At 45.9% G+C, this 20,046-nt stretch overlaps 1 protein-coding gene across 1 annotated transcript in view; it reads right to left on the reverse strand.

Moving 5' to 3' along the window:
* The window catches only part of FOXK1 (forkhead box K1), a 42,347-nt gene that overhangs the window by 12,316 nt on the left and 9,985 nt on the right, over positions 1–20,046 (reverse strand). Inside the window, exon 2 of the mRNA XM_052679567.1 lies at positions 7,509–7,706. Within this exon, the coding sequence (XP_052535527.1) occupies positions 7,509–7,706 (198 nt within the window). The remainder of the gene's footprint in view (positions 1–7,508; positions 7,707–20,046) is intronic.

Genomic DNA, 20,046 nt, shown 5'->3' on the forward strand with positions numbered 1-20,046 from the left:
TTTGCTCTGAGCCCACTCTGTAAGTGGATAATGCTTCAGCACAGAAGTACTCCTGATGCCTCAGTCTACACGCACAGAGCTGGTTTGAATTTAATTATTCTGCTGTCACTTCTCAAAAGCTTCTCCATGCACACGCTGCTTCTATTGTGCAGATAATTACAAATGAAAGTAATTTTCATACATGAAGCAATGACAAATCAAAAACACAGCAATTCTTTTTATCTTGGTGTTTGGCACACGAGCAATTATTGTAACACACAGACTAAGATGGGAATAGGATGAAACAGTTTGCTGGTTTGTTCTTCATTTGCAGAATTACATTAACAGCAAGCCACAAACAGCAGCTAAAGCTTAGGTCAAGGATATGGAAGAGAGAAGTCCTCCAGAAAATCACACACCTCAGGGCCGTATGCCTGCCCTCCTCATCAGCTCTCTTTTGCTCTTAAACTACTGAAGCTTCAAAAACTGTCCCATGCAGTTCAGATGCAGGAATTGATTCAATTCTTCAAGATAGTAAAGAAAATAGTCCCATTTATACTATTCACATTTGGGCTGCTGTAGCTGATAATGAGCTTTAGGCACAACTTGTTGCTTTAAATAAATATGTGAATGAAAAACCTCTCCCCTTGCAGGGCTATCATTCTAATGAGTGCTGACAAAGCCCCTCCAACCAAAGTGCTGTTAACTTTCTGAGCCTGGTAGGTCCCTGATGAAGCAGCCAAGGCAGTATCTGAAGATCTGGGAGAAGCACTGTTCTTTCACCACAACAGAACTTCCATCCAGGTAGAGCTGCCTCCTTCCAGCCTGGGTCTGTTATCAATTCAAGAGACGTGGATAGAGAACAAACAACATGAACCTTAAGCCCCTTCACACAAGGCAGGGTGAAACATTGCTGAGTGTTCAAGCTCTCAGTCAATCATCAGTGAGCTCTTAAAGGGGAAAAAAAAAAAGAGCTGACAACTGAAATGACAACAAGGTGACACAGTCTGCTCCCCCCATACAAACACAGGACAGAAGGAGTGGAGAAACAGTTTTACTAAAAATACCCCTTCTGAGGATTAAGTTCAAATTAAACTCCAGTGCAGGTGAAAGAAAACAAGCAAACACAATGCAGTGACATCATTTGCCTGGAGTTCCTGGAATTCTGCTCACCACCCAGAGCGGGAGCTGCCCAGGGACATTTGCCTGCATTCACACCTCCTTATAACAAATATGAAGCAAAGAACGACGAAAAGCTTTTCCCTACAAATATCTGTTTGTGCTACAAAATCAAGTGTGGGGAAAGTGGTTATGATTTGCTGGATATTAATACTGCATCAATACTTGAAGAGATGGAATCTGTTCTAATACTATAGACTTCTACTGGGTAAAGCTACAGCTGGGTATGCACCCCAGCTTACTGCTGTGACCCAGGCACACTGTCCATGCAAACACTCTTTAGCTTGCAAACAATATAATATAATATAATAATTTGCTTTAAGCTTGTATGTTACAGAAGAGGGCGTTTTGGAGAGGAAGCACGTGTCTCTCAATGGCATACAAAACAACACGTAAGCACACCAGCTGCATTTGCTCAGTGTGATCCCTGTGACACCATGGTTAATGCCTCTACACTCAGATTCACCAAGGATTCAGGGTCTTGAAACTGTTACTGCAGGCAGTCAGTGGGCTGGAGCTCCCGAAACACTGCACTGAGACCCAGCTTTAGACCAGACTACAGCCACATGCTCAATCACAGTGGTGCTTTGCAGCATGTTTTCCATTTAAAACTTGACCTTTGGTTTGTAAGGTCAGAAAGACGAGGGCTGAACACAGTCTATGTGATAAACTCACCCGTGTAACAGGCAAGTGTGCCTTTTAAACTCAGAGCTTACAGCTGGCTATAGAGAACGTGGCATCTTATAGCATCATGATTCACTTCTGACTCCTGCCAACAAGAATCTAGCCTCTAAAGTTCATAGCACTCTTCAGCAATGAAAAAGCCTTCAGATAGATACGAGCTACTGGAGAAGTACAACTCACTGCACTGCTGCTGGGATGCTCCAGATTGGTGTGCTTTAACTAAAGAATAAAAGAGTGCAAAACTAGGGTGTACTGTTGTGCACATGGTGTGACCACAGCATGATGCTCCCTCATCTCCTTACAAACAAACCCACGACGCAACAGGATCAGAAAAGGTACTGACTGGTGTAGGCAGGATGATCAAAGACAGGGAACTGGTTCTGAGCACGAGTTAGCATCATTGCATGCTTTCCTACATCACCCCAAAGAGGCAGAATCCTGGGCTAGGTGGTCTGTTACCTGAATGGACGCAATGACTTATGTAGAGATCTCCAGCTTGTCCCAGTTTAACAATATTTCTCAGATAGGGGGTGGGCAGTAAACGGTTAAATGGTTTATTTATAGTCACACAAGTCCACAAGCAAGCTGGGAACAGAAACACTCCCAAATTCCAGTGCCAATTTCCCCAGAAGGAGAGGCAGTAAGAGAATGCGGGAAAACTGCCCTGTTACTTCATTCCATTCTTCTGCAAGAAAGGTGTCTGTAGGGCTCAAGGTACAGGAGCTCAACTGAAGCCAGGTGTGTGCATAACACACTCCCTGCCTGTGACCAGGAGGAAGCGTTACCTGCGAGCGCACACGAAGCTGTTCACCTGAGCAGGAGGTGCCTTGCTAAAGAGCAGGGAAAACCTCCTGTGGTTTAGGATATGGCACATGGCAGTCTTTGCAAAATGCCCAAATAAACACTTCTGAAGCACATACAGATGTAGTAGCAGTGCTAAGAGTAACCACCAGTATAAAGATTGCCATCTGAACAAATGTTTTTCTTTTCTTAAGTCCCAATTCCACTACAAAGGAAGAATCCCCATTTCTTAACAAGATCTTCTCCAGTCTCCTCCCCAAATGCAAAGGGAAGGCATTTTCCTGCACACACAGACTACAGTTAGAGAAATGCCACATATCTCAGCCTATTCCTATATTCCATTTCAAGCACACGGGATACCAAAAGACACAGGTACTTTTTCCTCTCCACGTGTACCAGGCAGGAATCAGGTCAAAGTACAGCACTGCAGCTTGCGAAACGAGCATTTCCACCAGACACCAATCAGAACCCATGGGTGCAAATCCTCTGCCGCTCTCCTTCCCCAGCCCAGCCCCAAAAATGTAACTCAAAGAACAGCAAGTCCTTGCACGTTGCCTGTTTCAAACAGGTTTCAAAAACAATCCCCGGTGGTGAGGCTGCCAAACAGAGTTGGATTTTGATGTGAAAGGAGAAATCTGAGAGCTGCTCTGCCTCATGCTGGAAATAAAAAATGACCCAAAGCTGTTGAACAAGCCACAGCGAGAAAGTTATCTATCCACAGAAGTTCAAATTGTTTATACTTGTCTCTGCTCCAGTGGTCCCCCCGTTAGCAAGGAAGTGAGCTCACTCCATCTGTGGATTCAGTGCACGTTTCACAGCAGCGTCGAGCAGGGGAAGGGAAAAGGAAGTGCTCGTGTAGCTGTGACATACGCACCCTTTCCTCCAGCACATGGCTTGGCACTGCTCCACCAGCACATGGTCCATTATCTGAAATAAACATGCGTAGGAGCTCCCAAGCCTGCCATAGATTGTTGTGTTGCTTCTGGGATGTACATGCAGCGTGCTAGCTGGCCTGTGGCTGGGAGACGAGGGCGATTAAAAATAATCACCGTTCTGTCCAACGGTGGGAGGGACCAGAGCCTGAATCCAGGAAGCAATGGATAACTGAGACAATGCAAAGAGCCTGCAAAAAGCCTGCCTTGGAGCTCTTCACTTACGTGGCTCACAGTGCTGCAGACAGGAGGAAAGGCCAATATTTACGCATCCTGCTCCACAGCGGGTAAATAACCACTGAAATAAGGGTTCATCCAGCTCATCTCATGCCTTTAGAGAACCATGCAAGTCCCTATCAAAACCCAAGTGTTCTGAAATGGTGTTGGCATGTAACACAGCACATAGGACTCCACGTGAGTGTTCCCTCCTACCACCTTACCCTCCCATGCTGCTTTACAGAATAAAAGCCCAATACATAATTTACCTACTACATGCTCTTGGAAAGTAGTTATGACACCACATGTGCATAAAAAGCAGGCAATGAATTTAAATGACCTGTTAAAGACCACAACACACATTGGTGGCTTAGCTGACAGAACTGCAGCTCCTCTGAATAACCCACAAGCAGAGCATGCAGCTGAACTGATTGCCTAGTGGAAAGGGGGAAAAAAGCAGTAAGGTTGAAAAATGTGCAACTTCTAGAACTGTAACAGTTCAGCTGACACCTTTTCTGTTTTGCTAATCAAACCTACAAAAAAAAGCACAGAAGGATGGCAACTGCAGACCAGGTATTGATCACTCGAGCAGTGCCTGACCATGGGTGGCACATTAAGTATCAACAGTTCTCTGAAACAGAAGGCTGGGATCAGTCCACACACAGATGTATCAGGCACTTCTCAAGCAGCAGTTGGAGGAAGAGCCCTGTGAGAAACGTCAAAGGGCTTTTTTATGATTTATTTTTTTTACTGATGAAGACTGTATATGTAAGTGAGATAGCCATGCCCTTCCAGTGAAGTACAAGACAAAGTGTTCAACCCCACAGCCACCCCTGTATAGAGATAAGCCAGCAGAAGCAGCAGCTGTGAAACGTGAATAACGATGCTGAGCTCTGCAGTGCAGCAGCTTGAATTTCCTTGTTGTAGCACTACTTTCTCTGATGCTTGCTGCACAGGTGAAGAGCTTCAAGCCATCAGTAAGGGTGTCACCAAAAGAGGGTTTTCCAAATGCAAGCACAGAATCTTTAAGCTGTGCACTGAAAGGACTTTCAGTCCTTGACTTCTGAAACTCATAATAAGCATCAGATATATCTCCCAGCATGCAGGGGTGAATTTAGCCAACCTACAGAAGGCTTTCAGAAGCTTTTCAGAGTCTTGAATCTACTGAGAAGAGAATTGTGTCTGAATCCAGGTGCTCTGCCCTTTCTTATGATGCCTGAAGTGGACAAACTGCTTCTACTTGGTTCTCACAGCCTCAGCAGCCTTTCTTTTTCAGAGTATGTAAGTTCGTGTTTGCTTGTTTTTCCAACAGATTTTTGAACTCAGAGCAGGAAGAAATAAGCCATGTCTGTGTGTCAGCCTCACCGAGTGTGCTGCCAGCCAATATTTTCCCTTAAAGCTGTACAACAGCATCGAAAACATCTGCAAGCAGCCTCTGCTGGAGATAAACTGCCTTGCTAAGGAAACAGTGGAAACATGTCTCCCCAGGAGTGAGCAAGAATCCTGCTTTGCAAAGCTGCTGAGGGTGGCAGGTTGGGTTTTGTTTAACTAAAGCTCACTCCCTCTCTAGGCGGTGCGCTCTGCAGAGAGAAAATAAATAGGCTGGAAAAAAACAGAGCGGCTCACAGGGGGGGGGAATCTGCAGGGAAGCAAAGCTGCAATGTAAACAGGGAACAGAACGGCGGTCAGGAGGGCAGGGCTGGTGCTGGGAGCACAGTGCCTGGTGCAGGAGTGCAGTACGGCTCTGGCCACACAGGGTGGAGGCAGGAAGAGGGGCTGGGAGCTGTTTTCCAAAAAGGAAATTTCACCCAGCCAACGATTTCCAAACTGCAATAATTTTCCACGGGCCAATCAGGGAGGAGCAAGGCAAACGCACCAAATTAGGAAAGTAAATACTAGAAGGGGGAAAGGGAGGAGGAGGAAAGCAGAGCCGGTGGAAACGCCTCCAGACACTGTCAGGGAATGGGGTCCTGGGCTGAGCCCCTGTGGCCCTGGGTATGGGGCAGAGGGCACTGTGTGAAGGCTGTGTGCTGATACAAGGATACCAAGAGAGCAGTTTGCTGTTCTGGGAGACCGATGGCAGAGCTCACACTGATGTGCTGCACCAACAGCGCTCCCTTTCTGAGAGCCAAGAAGCGAAATCCTGTCCCAGAGCGTGGCTGCAGGGCAAGAGAGCTTCGAGACCCCGCAGAGGGAGAGGAGAAGGCTGCAGGGGCCCAATGAGGATGTTTACAAACGTGTCAGTCCCTCCTCTGTAAGAGGAACTCAGAAATGAAAAGGAATTTGGCAAGCGAAACCTCAGATGTCTTTTGAGGTTTTCTGAAGCCTCTGCTGGGTTTGCTTCTGCTCAAGACAAACGGATGCAATCATTAATCATCCTCAGTAAACACTCCGTTAGGGGCCGAGCACAATTCAACACCACTATTTCCACTTTCTCCTTATGCAAAAGAAACATTCTCCAGGAGTCAAATATCAGTTGCAGGCATATGCCAGAGTCAAAGATACAGCCCCTGCGAGTAACAGAAACCACACCATGCTGCACACGATGACTGAATGGAAACTAACTCCCATATGCTGGCAGAGAAACCATCCCCCTCCCCTCCCAGCAACAAGCTTCATCTAAAAAGAGAAGGTTAAATATAAACCCAAAGCAATGCCTGAACAGAGGGCTGAAACCACAGCCACCTCCAGCTCCCTCTTTCTAGAGTATCTGCACTGCACATCTGTGCAGCTCTGCAAGCGGGGAAAAACCCAAACAAGCAAATGCCTCCAGACCCATGCAAAACCTGCCTGGCTCTATTGTGACACTGAAGTGATTCTCAGCAGTCTAAATTTGAATACTACTTGCTGAATGAGTGCTAGCTGACAGGAGATGTTTGTGTACTGCAGCTTGTTACAAAGCTATGGACAAGAAAACAAAGCGAAGGCTGTCTGTCACTATTCCCAGGTGCACTCTGATATTCGGAGGCCGCACTTTTAACACTGTAACACATCACCCTGTATCATGAACACACCTTACTATAGTTAGCAAGTAAGTTTCACTACATTTTAAGTGTTAAATGAGATCACTGCAAGAACATAACATCAACTCCTTACTGAGAAAGAAGTAGGGAATTCAAGGTTATTTCTCTCACACATTCTTGAATCAGATGATTTACCAAACAGGATACTTGCACAGATGAACACTGAAATTGCTACAGCCCCTCAGCACGTGGTCAGCATCCTTCCCATTTCCTTCTATTGCCAGGAAAGCACATGCCAGTGGCCACCCTTGTCCCCAGCTCCAGATAACACGGCACCACCCAGCAACAACGGAATATTATGGAGATAAAAATAAAACCAGCCGTCCTAACAGAGACCATTTGCTTGCTTTCTTTTCTCCATATATATCAGTAGTTCTGGAGAGATCGTTCTAATTCCATAGCCAAAGATAGACTAACAGCTCCATGCTGTGAAACCAATGCTTGAGGGCAGCCCCCCACCCTTTGAGCTCTCAGACAAAACCACGCATCCAGGCTATGAAGATTTTAACCATCCTTCATAATGCTCAACTTCAGATATTTAACCAGTTGTTTTTAACGGGGCACACCACGCATGGAGGATATCAGATAAGCAGCATAAAGCTGATAGACACTGGTAGGAGAAGAGAGAGCTTCCAGAAAGCACAAAGGAAAACAAAAAGAACCACAGCATCACCGGGGATGATTATCATCTCACCTGATTGTGCCAGTGGGGGATGGGAGGGGGCTGACCACACTGCGGAGATCCGGCTCCGGGATGTGGATCTTCAGAGGAGAAATTTGAGGGTAAAGAGGCCGAAGGGGAGGCGACGAAGCTTCCTCTTTTACTTCTTCTTTGTGGTATAAAGATGTGAACTGGATCTTTATAACCGTGCTAGGGAATCGAAAAGTACATCTGTGCAGGAAAAAAAGAAAAAGGGAAAGCCACTGTCACACAAGATGTTGAACATTCTAAGTGTTTTTATATGCAATTACTGAAAAATTACTCCATTCACAGCACAAAAACCCACCGCTCTCTCTCCAGCATCTCTCAGTTCTGAGCCCCAAGCAGGAATTGCTCATCCTTCACAAATCACTGCGTAGGTATCACTGGGATTTCAGGTGCGGGCTGGAGGTTTGGGCAGACTGAATGATTTCCCCAAGGTCATGTATCCCATCAATGACTACACATGATGTAGAAATAAAATGACATACTTCTGGGCTCCTGCTATATCGAGGACTAGAAATCATCTTATATTAGCTCAAGTGCACGTACCTCAGATAGATACGAGTTACTTGAAAGTATCAAGACCATAAGCAACAGGGAGCATTAAGCCAGAAAGACCAGAGAGCAACAGACAGCATCCTCTGCATACTGTACAGCCAAAACACACTGTTATCTCTGCACATGATGCTGAAGGATCATCTAGCAGGTTTCAGATTGAACACCACATATTCAGGAGCACCCCCCTTTAGGCAGCATGGTTTATAACTAAAAGTCAGAACAGGGCCTTTGCAAGCCTATGGGGTCTCATTTCCTCACAAAGAACATTGATTTCTTAATTGTTACTTCAAAAAAAATAAAAAGAAGTTGCACATTTACATGAGGCTACATCCAGCCTTCAAGAAACAATGTGGAAATTCAAAAGCCAACAAGGACTGACGTTTCCCATACTCGAACAGAAAGCTTTCCAATTCATAGTGCCTACAATAGGCTCAGGGCTGTAAAAGCGAGTGCGCTGCAATTCTACTCACCGTGCTTCAATTAAACAATGATGTGCAATCAATAGAAGCCTTCCAGGGATCATTTCACTGATACTAAGGTTAAAGAAGCAGGAAATAAAAACCAGGTTTTATCCTGGGAAAGGCCAGCAGAGCACAGCAGCTGTGCTGGCCTCCAGCATCACGTCTGTAGAAGGAAATGAAGGGACTCGGGTGGTGCTGCTCCAGCACTGAGCGCTGCTGTGAGCTGAACATTAATTCTTTTCACCCATTCGTTATTAGATCCTGAATGGTGACAGAACCAGGTGGTAGGCAAGCAGGTCAGTAGTTGTGACTGAGTCATCTCAACACTGCTACTGATAGAAATGCAGGGCAACAACCCCACTGCTGCTCTACAAACGCTCCCTGCTCTTCGCGCCACATAATCCAGCTCTGCTGTAAGGTAATGTTCAGAAGCCTGCTACAAAATGTGCATAATTATCATTCTGGCATAGGAAGCTCATTCCCATCTCATCCCAAAGAAGCTGGCTCAGCATTTTGCAACATGGAATCATGACGGCTTTGCTGCATCCAGTGGGAGTTTACACTGCCTCTCATTCATTTCAAAGGTCCCACCACCTGTGCTCGTTAATACATTAAATGAGAACATCATTGCTGGCAATGCAGTCTCATCATGTTTATCCAGCTCTTCTAACCACTGTTCCCAGCAGGCTCCATACACGAGTGCAATTCAGAGCGGCAGCAGCCCTGCAGTGCACACCAGTAGCATGCACACAGCTACTGAGATGAGCCTGAATCAGGCCCAGGGAAACACCAGACTGGATTTTAAGCTTTTGTTCTGTTGCAGGGATTTGCTTGTAGAAAGAGCAAGGAGTACATACATTTGCACTGAGCAGCTCGTGGACTAAGGCTCAGTGCAAAGCTTCCTTGTTTCTCAAGTGTTCACTAGGAAAAGTCAAGCTTTCTCTGGGGGGGGGGGTTTCTGTGCTGCAGTGCCAGGTACCCAGCATTTGAGCCCAGGATAGATCAGGCCATGTGTAACAGTGCTCCACACAGCCCTAGCCTGCTGCTGATCTCAGTGGTTCCCAGTGCAGAGCCTCCAGGTAGCTGTGCAGCACTGCCCAGGCCGCCAGTTCATGAGCACAGGCAATCTGCATAGAGCTAACATTTAGTTTTCCTAAACTCATAAGCCAAGCTGAAATTGGAAGCCTGAACTAACGCAGTAAACGTGTGCCAAGAGGCCGGCCTGCCTCGCTGCGCTGTTCCTCAGGTCCTCCCAACACGACTGGATTCAGACACGTGATTTACCCGCACTGCAATGGGGGAGGAAAAGGAACAGAGGGGCTGGGCTGGCTGCAATCACATTGCTGCAGATAGGGACTGGAGCAGAACCCAGCACACACTGCTAGCTGTAAGGCATTCTGCTAGCTAGCATGCATGTGGCCACTATGCAAGGACCGTTACAGCAACCACGGCCATGCAACAAGCAGCCTCTGCACGGCCCCTGAGCCGCCTCCATCAGCACGTCCTCACCAGTGCTGGGGAACTGTGGCAGTGAGAAATCAGGGAAGTGTGATTTCTGCATCGTGGCAAAGCTTGCTTTTCATTACACTAAAGCAGAATGCAGTTTTAATGAGCTTTTCTAATTGTTTCCTTCATTAACCTCTTTCATTCCAAAGAGGATAAATGCAAATTGCATTAGTCCTATTCAGAAAGGAGGCACAGGAGTTAAGCCTGTGGGAGTTATGCACCTACAGAAGATAAACAGGACGAGGCTGACAGCCCAGACAGAGCTGAGCATGCATTCCTTCAGACTGCTGTATATACTGGAGGTCATTTAAGCAGAATTTTACTACTTGATCCATGTTGCATGATTCCTATCAAAGAGACATAGCAATTACTACTGCTGCTTAACATTTCCACCATGAGAATAGCTCAATCTGGAAGCACTCATCAGACAACATAAAAGGCATGATGAAGATCCAAAGGTGTCTGAGATGCAGCTCTGAAGCACCTCAGAAATTCCCAGCTGATCACAAGGGGATAAATGAAGGTCTGCAAAAGCCTCCTAGTTGGCTGCAGGCAGGGAGCAGCTTGCTTCCATTGCAGCAGCACAGAGCTCCACAGATAACGTGCTGCAGTCAGCTGCAGCCTGCAGTTCTAGCCCTATAAAGCAATCTGCTCTACTCAATACGATTATATCACATTATATACATCTTAATTTCTTGTGGGAAAAGGGAAATGGGAAATTCCCATTTCTCTCGGATGTCATGCAAGGCAGTGGGTGCATTTGTCTTCAAACCAAGAGCACGCACACATAGCAAGCTCCATCAATTGCAAAGAAACAATTTGTGCCTTGTGGAGAAAGTCAAAGAGAGTGGACTGCCGGCTCCCTGCTGGGCACAGGCTATGTGTACACATTGCAGACCGAGGAGAGAAGGAGAGCATATGCCACGCGTGGCTGCAGTGATACAAAGGATGTTGCTACAAGTTCTGCTTTGCTTTCACTAAGACAGAATGTCAGAAGTTTCCTGGCCGCGCTCCTGGCGCTGACACGCAGCGCTGTGCTGTTGGGCTCCTTCATGTGGCAAACCAGCGCCAGCGACCGCAAGCATTTCACCTATGTGAGGTCTGAAAATAAAATGCTGGGAAACACCAGGCTTTACATAAACATCCACCCTAAAGCAGCCCTCGCTGAGAACGGGTAGGGGAAAAAGCAACAAAAACAACAAACCCCACCATGACAACTCCATACCCCATGTGACATCATACATAATACCCAGGAATGCTCTCCCCCTCCTCAAAGCACATTTTACTGATGCAAAGGAAACTGAGATGCGTTTGCCAAAACACAGTACCACCACAAACAGAAGCTACGACATGCACTGCTCCTTTGTTAGAGCACCCTGTGTGCTGCTCAACACCAAATGGCTGCTGCTAAGGACAAGAAAAGAGACTTGGAAGGGAGACAGGAAACTGCTGGATTTACACCGTAGAAAAGCACTGCGACAAAGTGGAGAACACATATCTGTACACACACATTTATAAATATATAAAACACCATTCCAGTCCATAATGCAAAAGGCAGTAACCAGAGCAGAAAGCTGCAGAGTGCTACATGAGGTGCCATCAGCAGGTCAGCCCACCTCAGCTGACCTCACTGTCCCACGATGCCCCCAACCTTGCTGTCCTGAGCGCTGCAAGCATTAAATACAACAGTAGCATTGCTATGTTCATCCCTGCTACTAACAGTCTTGAGATGCAGGTTGAACAAGAAACACTTTATGAAATGCTTCATTGAAAAATAACACTTTTTGCAATTTGCATCAGACCAGAAAGGCAGGTCTGGGGTTCCCATTCACAAAATAAAAAGAGAGCTCACCATAATCCCTTCGCTGCAGCTGCCACTTTTTCCTATTAAACTCGCAGCCCCTGTTACTACACTGCTGACTCTCAGTACCTACATCTTTCCCGCTGCCTCATCATGCAAAGGGACACAGCTGTATCCCAAGCCTGCAGTTAGCTCCAGAATCAGTGAATTGCTCAGGTTCAAACATGGGCAACCAGCTCTTTAAGTACAGCAGCAAGAGTTGTGATGGAACTGAACTACGCCATTACTAGCTAAAATTTGACCAAGGATTCCCCAAAAAGTCCTCTTAAAAGAGATATTAAATCCTCCCATAACTTCTCTGAAACCAGTTCCTTGTTCCTACCAAGTGCATATAGTTCACTCTGAATAATATCATGTTTATTTCCATGCATGAAGTCCCAGAGACACGCTGTGTTTCCCAGCTCAAGTGAGGATCTGCCTTCAGCCATCACCACTGCCAGTTATTGCAAAGGACTCCATTTCACCAGCGGGCAAGACAGACACATCTCACCCTTTGGGCAATGTGTGGGGTAAAGATGAACAGTTCAGGTCATGATCAATGCACAGCAGTGCACGGGCAGTCCCTGCAGAGATGTGCCCATTAGCTCCCATTACAGCTCCCTTCTGTTGTCAGTTAAGGGAAGAGCAAATTGGTTGCATCTATGAAAAGGAAGTTCCCACTAAGTCATATAAACACACTCCCTGTTCGTGTGATGCTTTGAAAGAGTCTGAAATGAGGAGCCTTGGACAACATGAAAGACTCACTGGGAGTTTACCCAATATCAAACTAAATTTAGTTAGAAGGAGTTAAAGGTTTACTTCACTAACCTAACCAGGTACCTGAGCCCCAGAGGTTTGCCCATGGACAGAGAGGCAAACGACCAAACATAAGAACTGCAAGATGCTCTAATTGCTGTGAGCGCTGCACAACAGCAGAGCTGTGAGCTCCCGGCTGAGGACTGCTGCTCTGTGATGCTCTGGGACCACGCAGAGCCCAGCCCAGCGCTGTGCAGAGCTGCAGCATTTCCAAAGCCAACAGCAGTACCCAGCCCAAAACAAAACCTAACTGTGAAGTGCTCAGAGCCATTCCTATCCCTGTTTACATTTTAGTTTGCAGAACAAGCAAAAAATCTATTTTCTCCATCTTTCGTAAGAATAAGCTAACTCTGTGTTCTCTGATAGGAATAACCATGGGAAGGACTGTGCTCCAGATGATTACTTTGCTGAACTGCAGCTGTCTGAAGCAGCAAGGTAGGCAAAAGTGAGAGCAATAAAATCTCCTTCCAATTGAAAGTGAATGACTATGAATGTTTGGAAGGAATGTCATGAAACCAAACAAGCAGCTCTGTAAAGCTGTCTAAGCTGTCACAGGAGATTATGCACTACTCACCCCTCCTTTATAATAAAACAATACTAAAATCATCCAGCATTTCCTGTTCCCCTCCCTATCCCAGATTTTATATTTTAAGTAACACTTTGTAAACAAGACCTGTAAGAATCCTGCTGTAACATCTCGGGTAGCACTGCCTGCATTCCAAATGAACAAGTTAATTGCACTGAGGCTACAGGAGGAGTTCTGGAAGAGCGAAAACAAATCCATTTTATTCTCTTAAGTCTAAATACATGTCACAGAGCAGGCATGTACCTGTCACCGTGGCAATTTAAAGTCATTCTATTTGTTTTCTTTACACATCTCTTTAGGCAGAGGGACAGGAGCAGCACAGCTGCTGGGTCTTTAAGAGTGCTTCATTCATTCTGAAGGTTACTGCAGTCCTAAAGTAATAGGATTTTCAGCATTTGCTATTTCTCTTTCAATCACACTCCTGATCTGACCAGATTTAACACAGAAATCCCATTCAAGTCTAACCCATAAAGTCCAGAGAAATATCTGTGATTCTCAGTAAAATAATCCGTTGCTTTTAGGAAGAGATGAGAGAAGGGTCTGTGAGTCAATGGTGAAGCTCAGAATCCTCAGCTCCCTGATGAAGGCCATGTGGACACTTCAGTGTATTTGCTCCTCCTGGAACAAAGCAACTCAGTGCAGACAGGAGGCGAGGCAGCACTGCAGAGCTCCCTGCAAACACACCTCTACTACTGCTGGCCACTGCCACTTAATGAGAGGAAAAGCTGAGAACCAGTAACGGTGACTTTTAAACATATCCAAAGGAAACTGAGGCCAGAAAGCAACCTCTGTAACCACCACAAAGATGGAACAATCCAAAGTGCTCATTCTCAGCTATTCCATAGGGCACAATACGAGCTTACATTCAGGAAGGCTGGTTTCCAGCTAAGCAGCCACCCTGAGCTTTCCACTCACTCACCTTGCATGCTCCAACAAAATCCCTTTATATTTATTTTATATCCATCATGCTGAGCATTGCAGATACACCCATCAAGCCACTCAATCTCATGCAGTTTTACTTTAACACGATCTAATCTGCACCTATGCTGTAAGAGGCACTTTCTTCTCCCTCTCTGCCTTTCTTTCCCATCAACCATTTCCTCTTAGCATCACCCCATGTGCCAACAGCACAGTGCACACAACTGCTGAACTGATGTAATGAGTTGCTCTTTTGCTTGGAGAACACTGTCAGGCAGCCCAGTGCTGCTCTGGCCTCACCTACCACATGGCAGCACGAGCCCAGCAAAAGCGAGGCATGAAAACATGGATGGAAATTCCAAGGAGGAATGAAAGAAGGAAGTACCAGCAGAACTGCTGTAGATTTGTGTCAGGCTATTAAGGAAAGCATATGTGACCACAGACTCTGATTTAAGCACCACATGATCCAAACTTTGCCTTCTCCTTTCTGAAAAGAAAATACAATTCATTATGAGAAAAGCTCTGCTCTTTATCAGGGAAGTCCTACCAGCCATCTTGCTGATGGCTTTGAGGCTGGAAATTTTCAAAAGATTCTGAAACTGAGAAGTCACAGTTCTTGAGAGAAGCAAGAACAGTGAGACAGATAGCTAAGAAGGGACAGTGCATAAAAAAAAGTTAGGGTTGACAATTGTCACAGACATGGCACTGTGCTTCTTGGCAACTCTTAGCTGGAACTGCACACACAGTAAAGGATTTGTTCCTTAATGAGAGCTGCCACAGGTCACACTGGGATTTGCCTAACACTGCATATCATCATACCTGGAATGAGGATTCAACACAGCTAGACAAGATTTCAAGTGAGCAAAGAGCGTGTACAGGCAAGTGCATCTATTTAAAACAAACACTACCAGCAGCATCAGGCAAAACCACAACTGATGCATAGCTACGTCTCTTAGAAGCACCAAGCAAAGGAGCTGCCACGAGTGTTTCTATCGAGCTCAGCTGCACAGGGCTTCCCTTCATGCACCAAGGCTCCCTGCCATGCACAGACAGATGCTCCAGTTGGGATTTCACCCATTTCTTTTGAAGAACGCAGCATTCACAGAAAGTTGGGGCCAACTCTGGGATTCCTGTCTGTGCAGCAGCACTCGCAGCCTCACACACAGATTCCTCCTCTCCTGGTCCTGCAGACATCTCATCCCACCTGGGGCACTGCACAGCTCGGGGCAGCAGCGCATGGAGAGCAGCCAGGCAGGTGGGGGAGAACACAGCACCCCAGGGCTGAGCAGGAAAGCTGAAAAGGAAGAGATAGCAGGAGCCCAGCCCAGTGAACATCAAAATGCTGCTTGGGTTCACATACATTTTCTTTAAAAGCATGCAGAAAATAGATTGCTTTTTTTTTTTTGTGAGGTTCAAACAACTTGATGTTGTCAGGAGAGCTTCCACCAAAGCACCATGCTGTGCAACCTGAAAAAACAATCACTTATTCTGCACAGCTTCTCTACAATCTCTTAGAGACTCTCTAGCAAATCTTTTAATTGCTGTCACAGAGCAAACTGACAAAACGAGCATCAGCACTGTCCAAACAATAGCAGCTAATTTTTCAAGTGAGAACGTGCTAAATTGTTCTGCACTGCAGAGTTCCTAGAGAAGAATCTAGAGCTATATTTTTATTTTCACATTCCTTACAGCTCTTTAATAACATTCAGATTTTACTATTTGAAAATTATTTGAGATGTCCAGCACAGCTTTACTTCAAGATTCACAGAATCCTGTAATTGAAGAATATCTGGAGTTGGAAAGGACCAAAATATCTTGTTTCTGCACAAGGCAGAAAAAAGGAAAAAAACCTTAAGGTATTGCTGTTGCCTTTTCTTGTTTGTGTGTGTAATTAAATAGCACAGCGTTGTCAGGGAGTAAATTCAGTAAGAAAACAAGATCTCTTAGGGAAGAACATCATGGTGATTGCTGAGAAGGGTGCATCAATCAGGGAACAGAGGGCAGCAGAGGGGTTCCTCTGGAGCCACCACCCTGCCTGGAGAGCTCACCTTACGGATGGGTCTTTTCCAGATCCAACCATCCCCAACACTGCAGCACAGGTCTCACAGTAAAGCTGCTGACTCCAGTACCAAAAATATCTACCTGAAGCAGCTGCCATCTCCTCCACAAGGCTATTAGAGCACAAAGGAGGAGCCTGCAGTTTCAAGACCCGACCTTTCCAAAAATCCTTCAGCAGAAGCCCCTGTAAGCCAGCTGGGAATGGCTTTTCATGCACTTCAATACCTGCAAAAGAGCTGAAGGATATTCCTGAGAAACAGTCACTACCACTTCTCTTTGAACTCAGTGGAGCACCAGTCAACCCTCACCTGATGGGGGATGAATTCACGTTTTTACAAACAGAACAGAAATAACAACTAAATATGAACGCTTAAATAAAGCTTAATCCAAACGTGGATTAAGTTTAACAAAAGTGGTTGTTAATAATCAGATTAAGAGATGTAGGATGATCTCACAAATCAAGCCTTGGTACAGTCTGAAGAGTATAATTAACAGGCTTTAATAACAAATCGCATTAAGGCAGATTTTTGGTACTTGGGTCAGTGACACAGTGAAAGCCCACCACACAGCCAGCCACGTTAAGCACCCATCATACAACAGCAGCTCCTGGGTGCCTAACGATCAGGAACAGAGAAACAGAGGTGATGTTATAATTGTACCTCACTCAGTTTCACATTTCAAAACATTGGAGTCAGCTTCAAAATATGCCATTCACTCCAAATGGGCAGCACAGGGCACAGGGCTTGCTATCAGAAGATGAATTCCTCTTCGCCTCCCACTCCTCTGCAAAGAGCAGGCTGCAGCTCAGCAGCACAGACTGGAGATGAGCTGCGTGCAGTCAGCCTGCAGCATCAGAAGGGCTGACTGCTCTGCCAGTGCTAACATGTGGGCATAAGCATCTTACCTGCACCCACAAATACTGGATGTGACATTACACCAATTTAAATGAGTCCACAGCACTAACAGTTACAGCTGTCTTTTTATCAGTGTAGGAGGCAGGTTTTATTTTTTATTATTTTTAAGCTCTCTGGAAGGCGAATTCTGGCCCCACTTCTCCCAGCCACAGAGGCTGCTCTGTTCCTGTGAACTCCTCACTGTAAACAACCTCACGTCTCTGAGCAAACTGCTAAGGTAGAGCAAACTCCTTTCCTTGCATGTCATACGGTCAGCCACGTCCTACCCCAGCACTGCCACACTCGTCAGCTAATGTCTCCCACGGGTGGTGCCTCCCAGTGCAAAAACAGTGGAGAGAAATAAGCAGCAGCACCACTTTGCAATGTATGAACTCTTCCCACCAAGGCTGGCTGGCAGCAGCAGCACTTGTGTTTAGATAGGGCTGGCTGCCAGCACCAGAAAGTTTCGCTATCAGCACTGCAGATGACTGATACGATCTGTAACACACAGCAAACCTATTATGTTGTTTTGTTGTGTGTGTGGTTGTATACATAAAAATAAGGAGTAGTTAAGGAGCTGCATGTCACACAAGGGCTCTACACACTGCTGCTGCCATCATCATTGAAACCATTTCTTCACCAACTAATAAATATCTGATCTTCAGAGAAAATGTAAATTATGTGCAACATCGTGGGGGGAGGGACAACATCTCTTTCCTCATCCAGCCTCCTAACTGCAGAAATCCCTTCCCACGTTAAGCAGATCATGCTGAGAGTACTACCAATATTGCACTTCAGTATCTGTGATAGCAAAGAGGCTAAGAAACACCGTTTCAGCTCCAAAGAAAGATGATAGCTTTCATGAACTTACCTCTAACTTTGTCATTTCTAAATTTTCACTGTAAATATTTTCCTATCTTGGTCGCCTATCAGCCTTGTGTTTTGAGCCACTTGTACACCAGCATTAGCTTTTAAAAGGGTATGCCCAGAATAAGTCTTACACTTAAAACTCCCATCGGTCATAACACCACTGGCATGTTTTAAAGCCTTGGATCTTTGAAAGCCTCTCCCACCCAGAGACAGCTCACGGTTCCTAAAGCAGCAGGGTGACCTCAGAGCCACAAGCTCAAGAGGAAAGAGGCCACCAGCAGCATGCAGAGCCTCACTGGAGCTTTGGATGCACCCTACACAGAAGGCAGTGCCCATGGGTATCAGTCCTGTGTCACCACACAGCAGCCAGTCTGATCCACCGCCGCCAGCAGACACGTGTGCCGCAGCAATAACATCACCTGCAGCTGGAAATAAACACAGATGACCAACCAACCACTCCCTCCTCCCAGCCTCCTTCACACCAATAAATCTCAACCTGCCTGTTTGAGCAATGTTTAATCATAAACAGTTTTGAACATGCTCCAGCACATAAAGGTGAGTAGGAGAAAAGCGAGGAGCCCAATCCATGCTGCTGAACCAGGGAGCAGCGCCAAGCAGGAAACTGCTGAGGAATGGGATGCAAGCACCTGGCATTCATTTAAACAACCACCATGCAACATTAAAGCACACAGAACTGCGACCACAGGAGGTTTTCAAGGACTAAATGCATTAACATTCTTGATTCTCTTAAAAAGAAATAAAAAAAAGAAAAACCAAGTTGCTGAGAACACCCACTTAGATGTATTAAAAGTGAACTACCATCATTGATCTCATCCCACTGCCATCTCCAAAGCAGTCATCTTGATTCCCTTCTGTGCTGCTAATCAAGCTAAAATTAACTTCTCTCCTCCTGCTCACTGCACGTGCCAGCAGCAGCACAACCAACATGGGCAGAATCAATTATTCTTCGATGCTGGGGCATCTTCTGGGGACAAAAATTCATTTCAAAGGGATTTTGCTCTGACAGCAGATATCACAGATAAATATCAGAGATATTTATCTTGCCTTAGCATTCAGTTTTGAGCTCGTCTATTTTAGATTCTGGTGTGATTTTTCAATGGAAAGAGAAAAGCCAAAGCAAAAACAAACCCCCAACCCTATCAGATAACATCCATTAAACAAAGCTAAGCACAGATCAATTGGCAGAATGACAGAAGCAGAAAAAAAATCCCTCACAGTCTGAAGATACACATTCTTTAAAAGTGCTTGACAGCAGCTGGGGTTATGCAATTAAAAACAAAAAAGAAAAACAGTGGCAAATAGGGTTATTTCACCCATCCTTATTGTAACACACCGTCCCACTGGGTTAACTCCAGGCATGAAGGACAGCTTGTATGGCACAGGGCAGGACAGCAGCTCTTTATGTTCTGCTGTCACATCCCCAGCCCATCACCATCCTTCATGTGGTGCTCACAAACCCTCTGCCATCAGGCTTCCACGTCAGACACTACACACCAGGTCTCGAGTTGTGCTTTCCAAGGTCTCGGAGGCATTCCTGTAGGAATACTGAGCCCCACCGAATCCCCCAGACCCACAGCACAGCTCCCAGCCCTGATGGCTGAGGACACCCAGAAGCAGCACAGGGCAGCTGTGGGCCCCCAGAGTGCAGTTGCTGTTGGTGAGCACCCAGACTGACAGCGGTTGGTTCTCTGGAGGCGTTACAGCCACGGCAAGCACCCCGCAGCACATGCTCACCCACACGCTGTTTCTGCTACTCCCCATTCATCATGGGCTGTTTTCCCCATCCACGACAGCCCTGAAGAGGAGTCTGGCTTCAATTGTACCACATCAGAGACCACAAGAACTGACTCAGCAAAGCATGGCCACTACCAGCATCTCTCACTTCTTCCTTGCTTCTGTGAAACCGGAGAGTCCTTCTGAGCAACCTTCCAAGCCTGATCTTGGTTAAAATTGAAAAGGTCAATATTCACTATTTTCCTCCTTCGCTCATCTTGGCAGAAAC

This window comes from Tympanuchus pallidicinctus, unplaced genomic scaffold (genome assembly GCF_026119805.1).
Source record: "Tympanuchus pallidicinctus isolate F22 unplaced genomic scaffold, pur_lepc_1.0 scaffold18, whole genome shotgun sequence".
In the NCBI taxonomy this organism is placed as follows: Eukaryota; Metazoa; Chordata; class Aves; order Galliformes; family Phasianidae; genus Tympanuchus; species Tympanuchus pallidicinctus.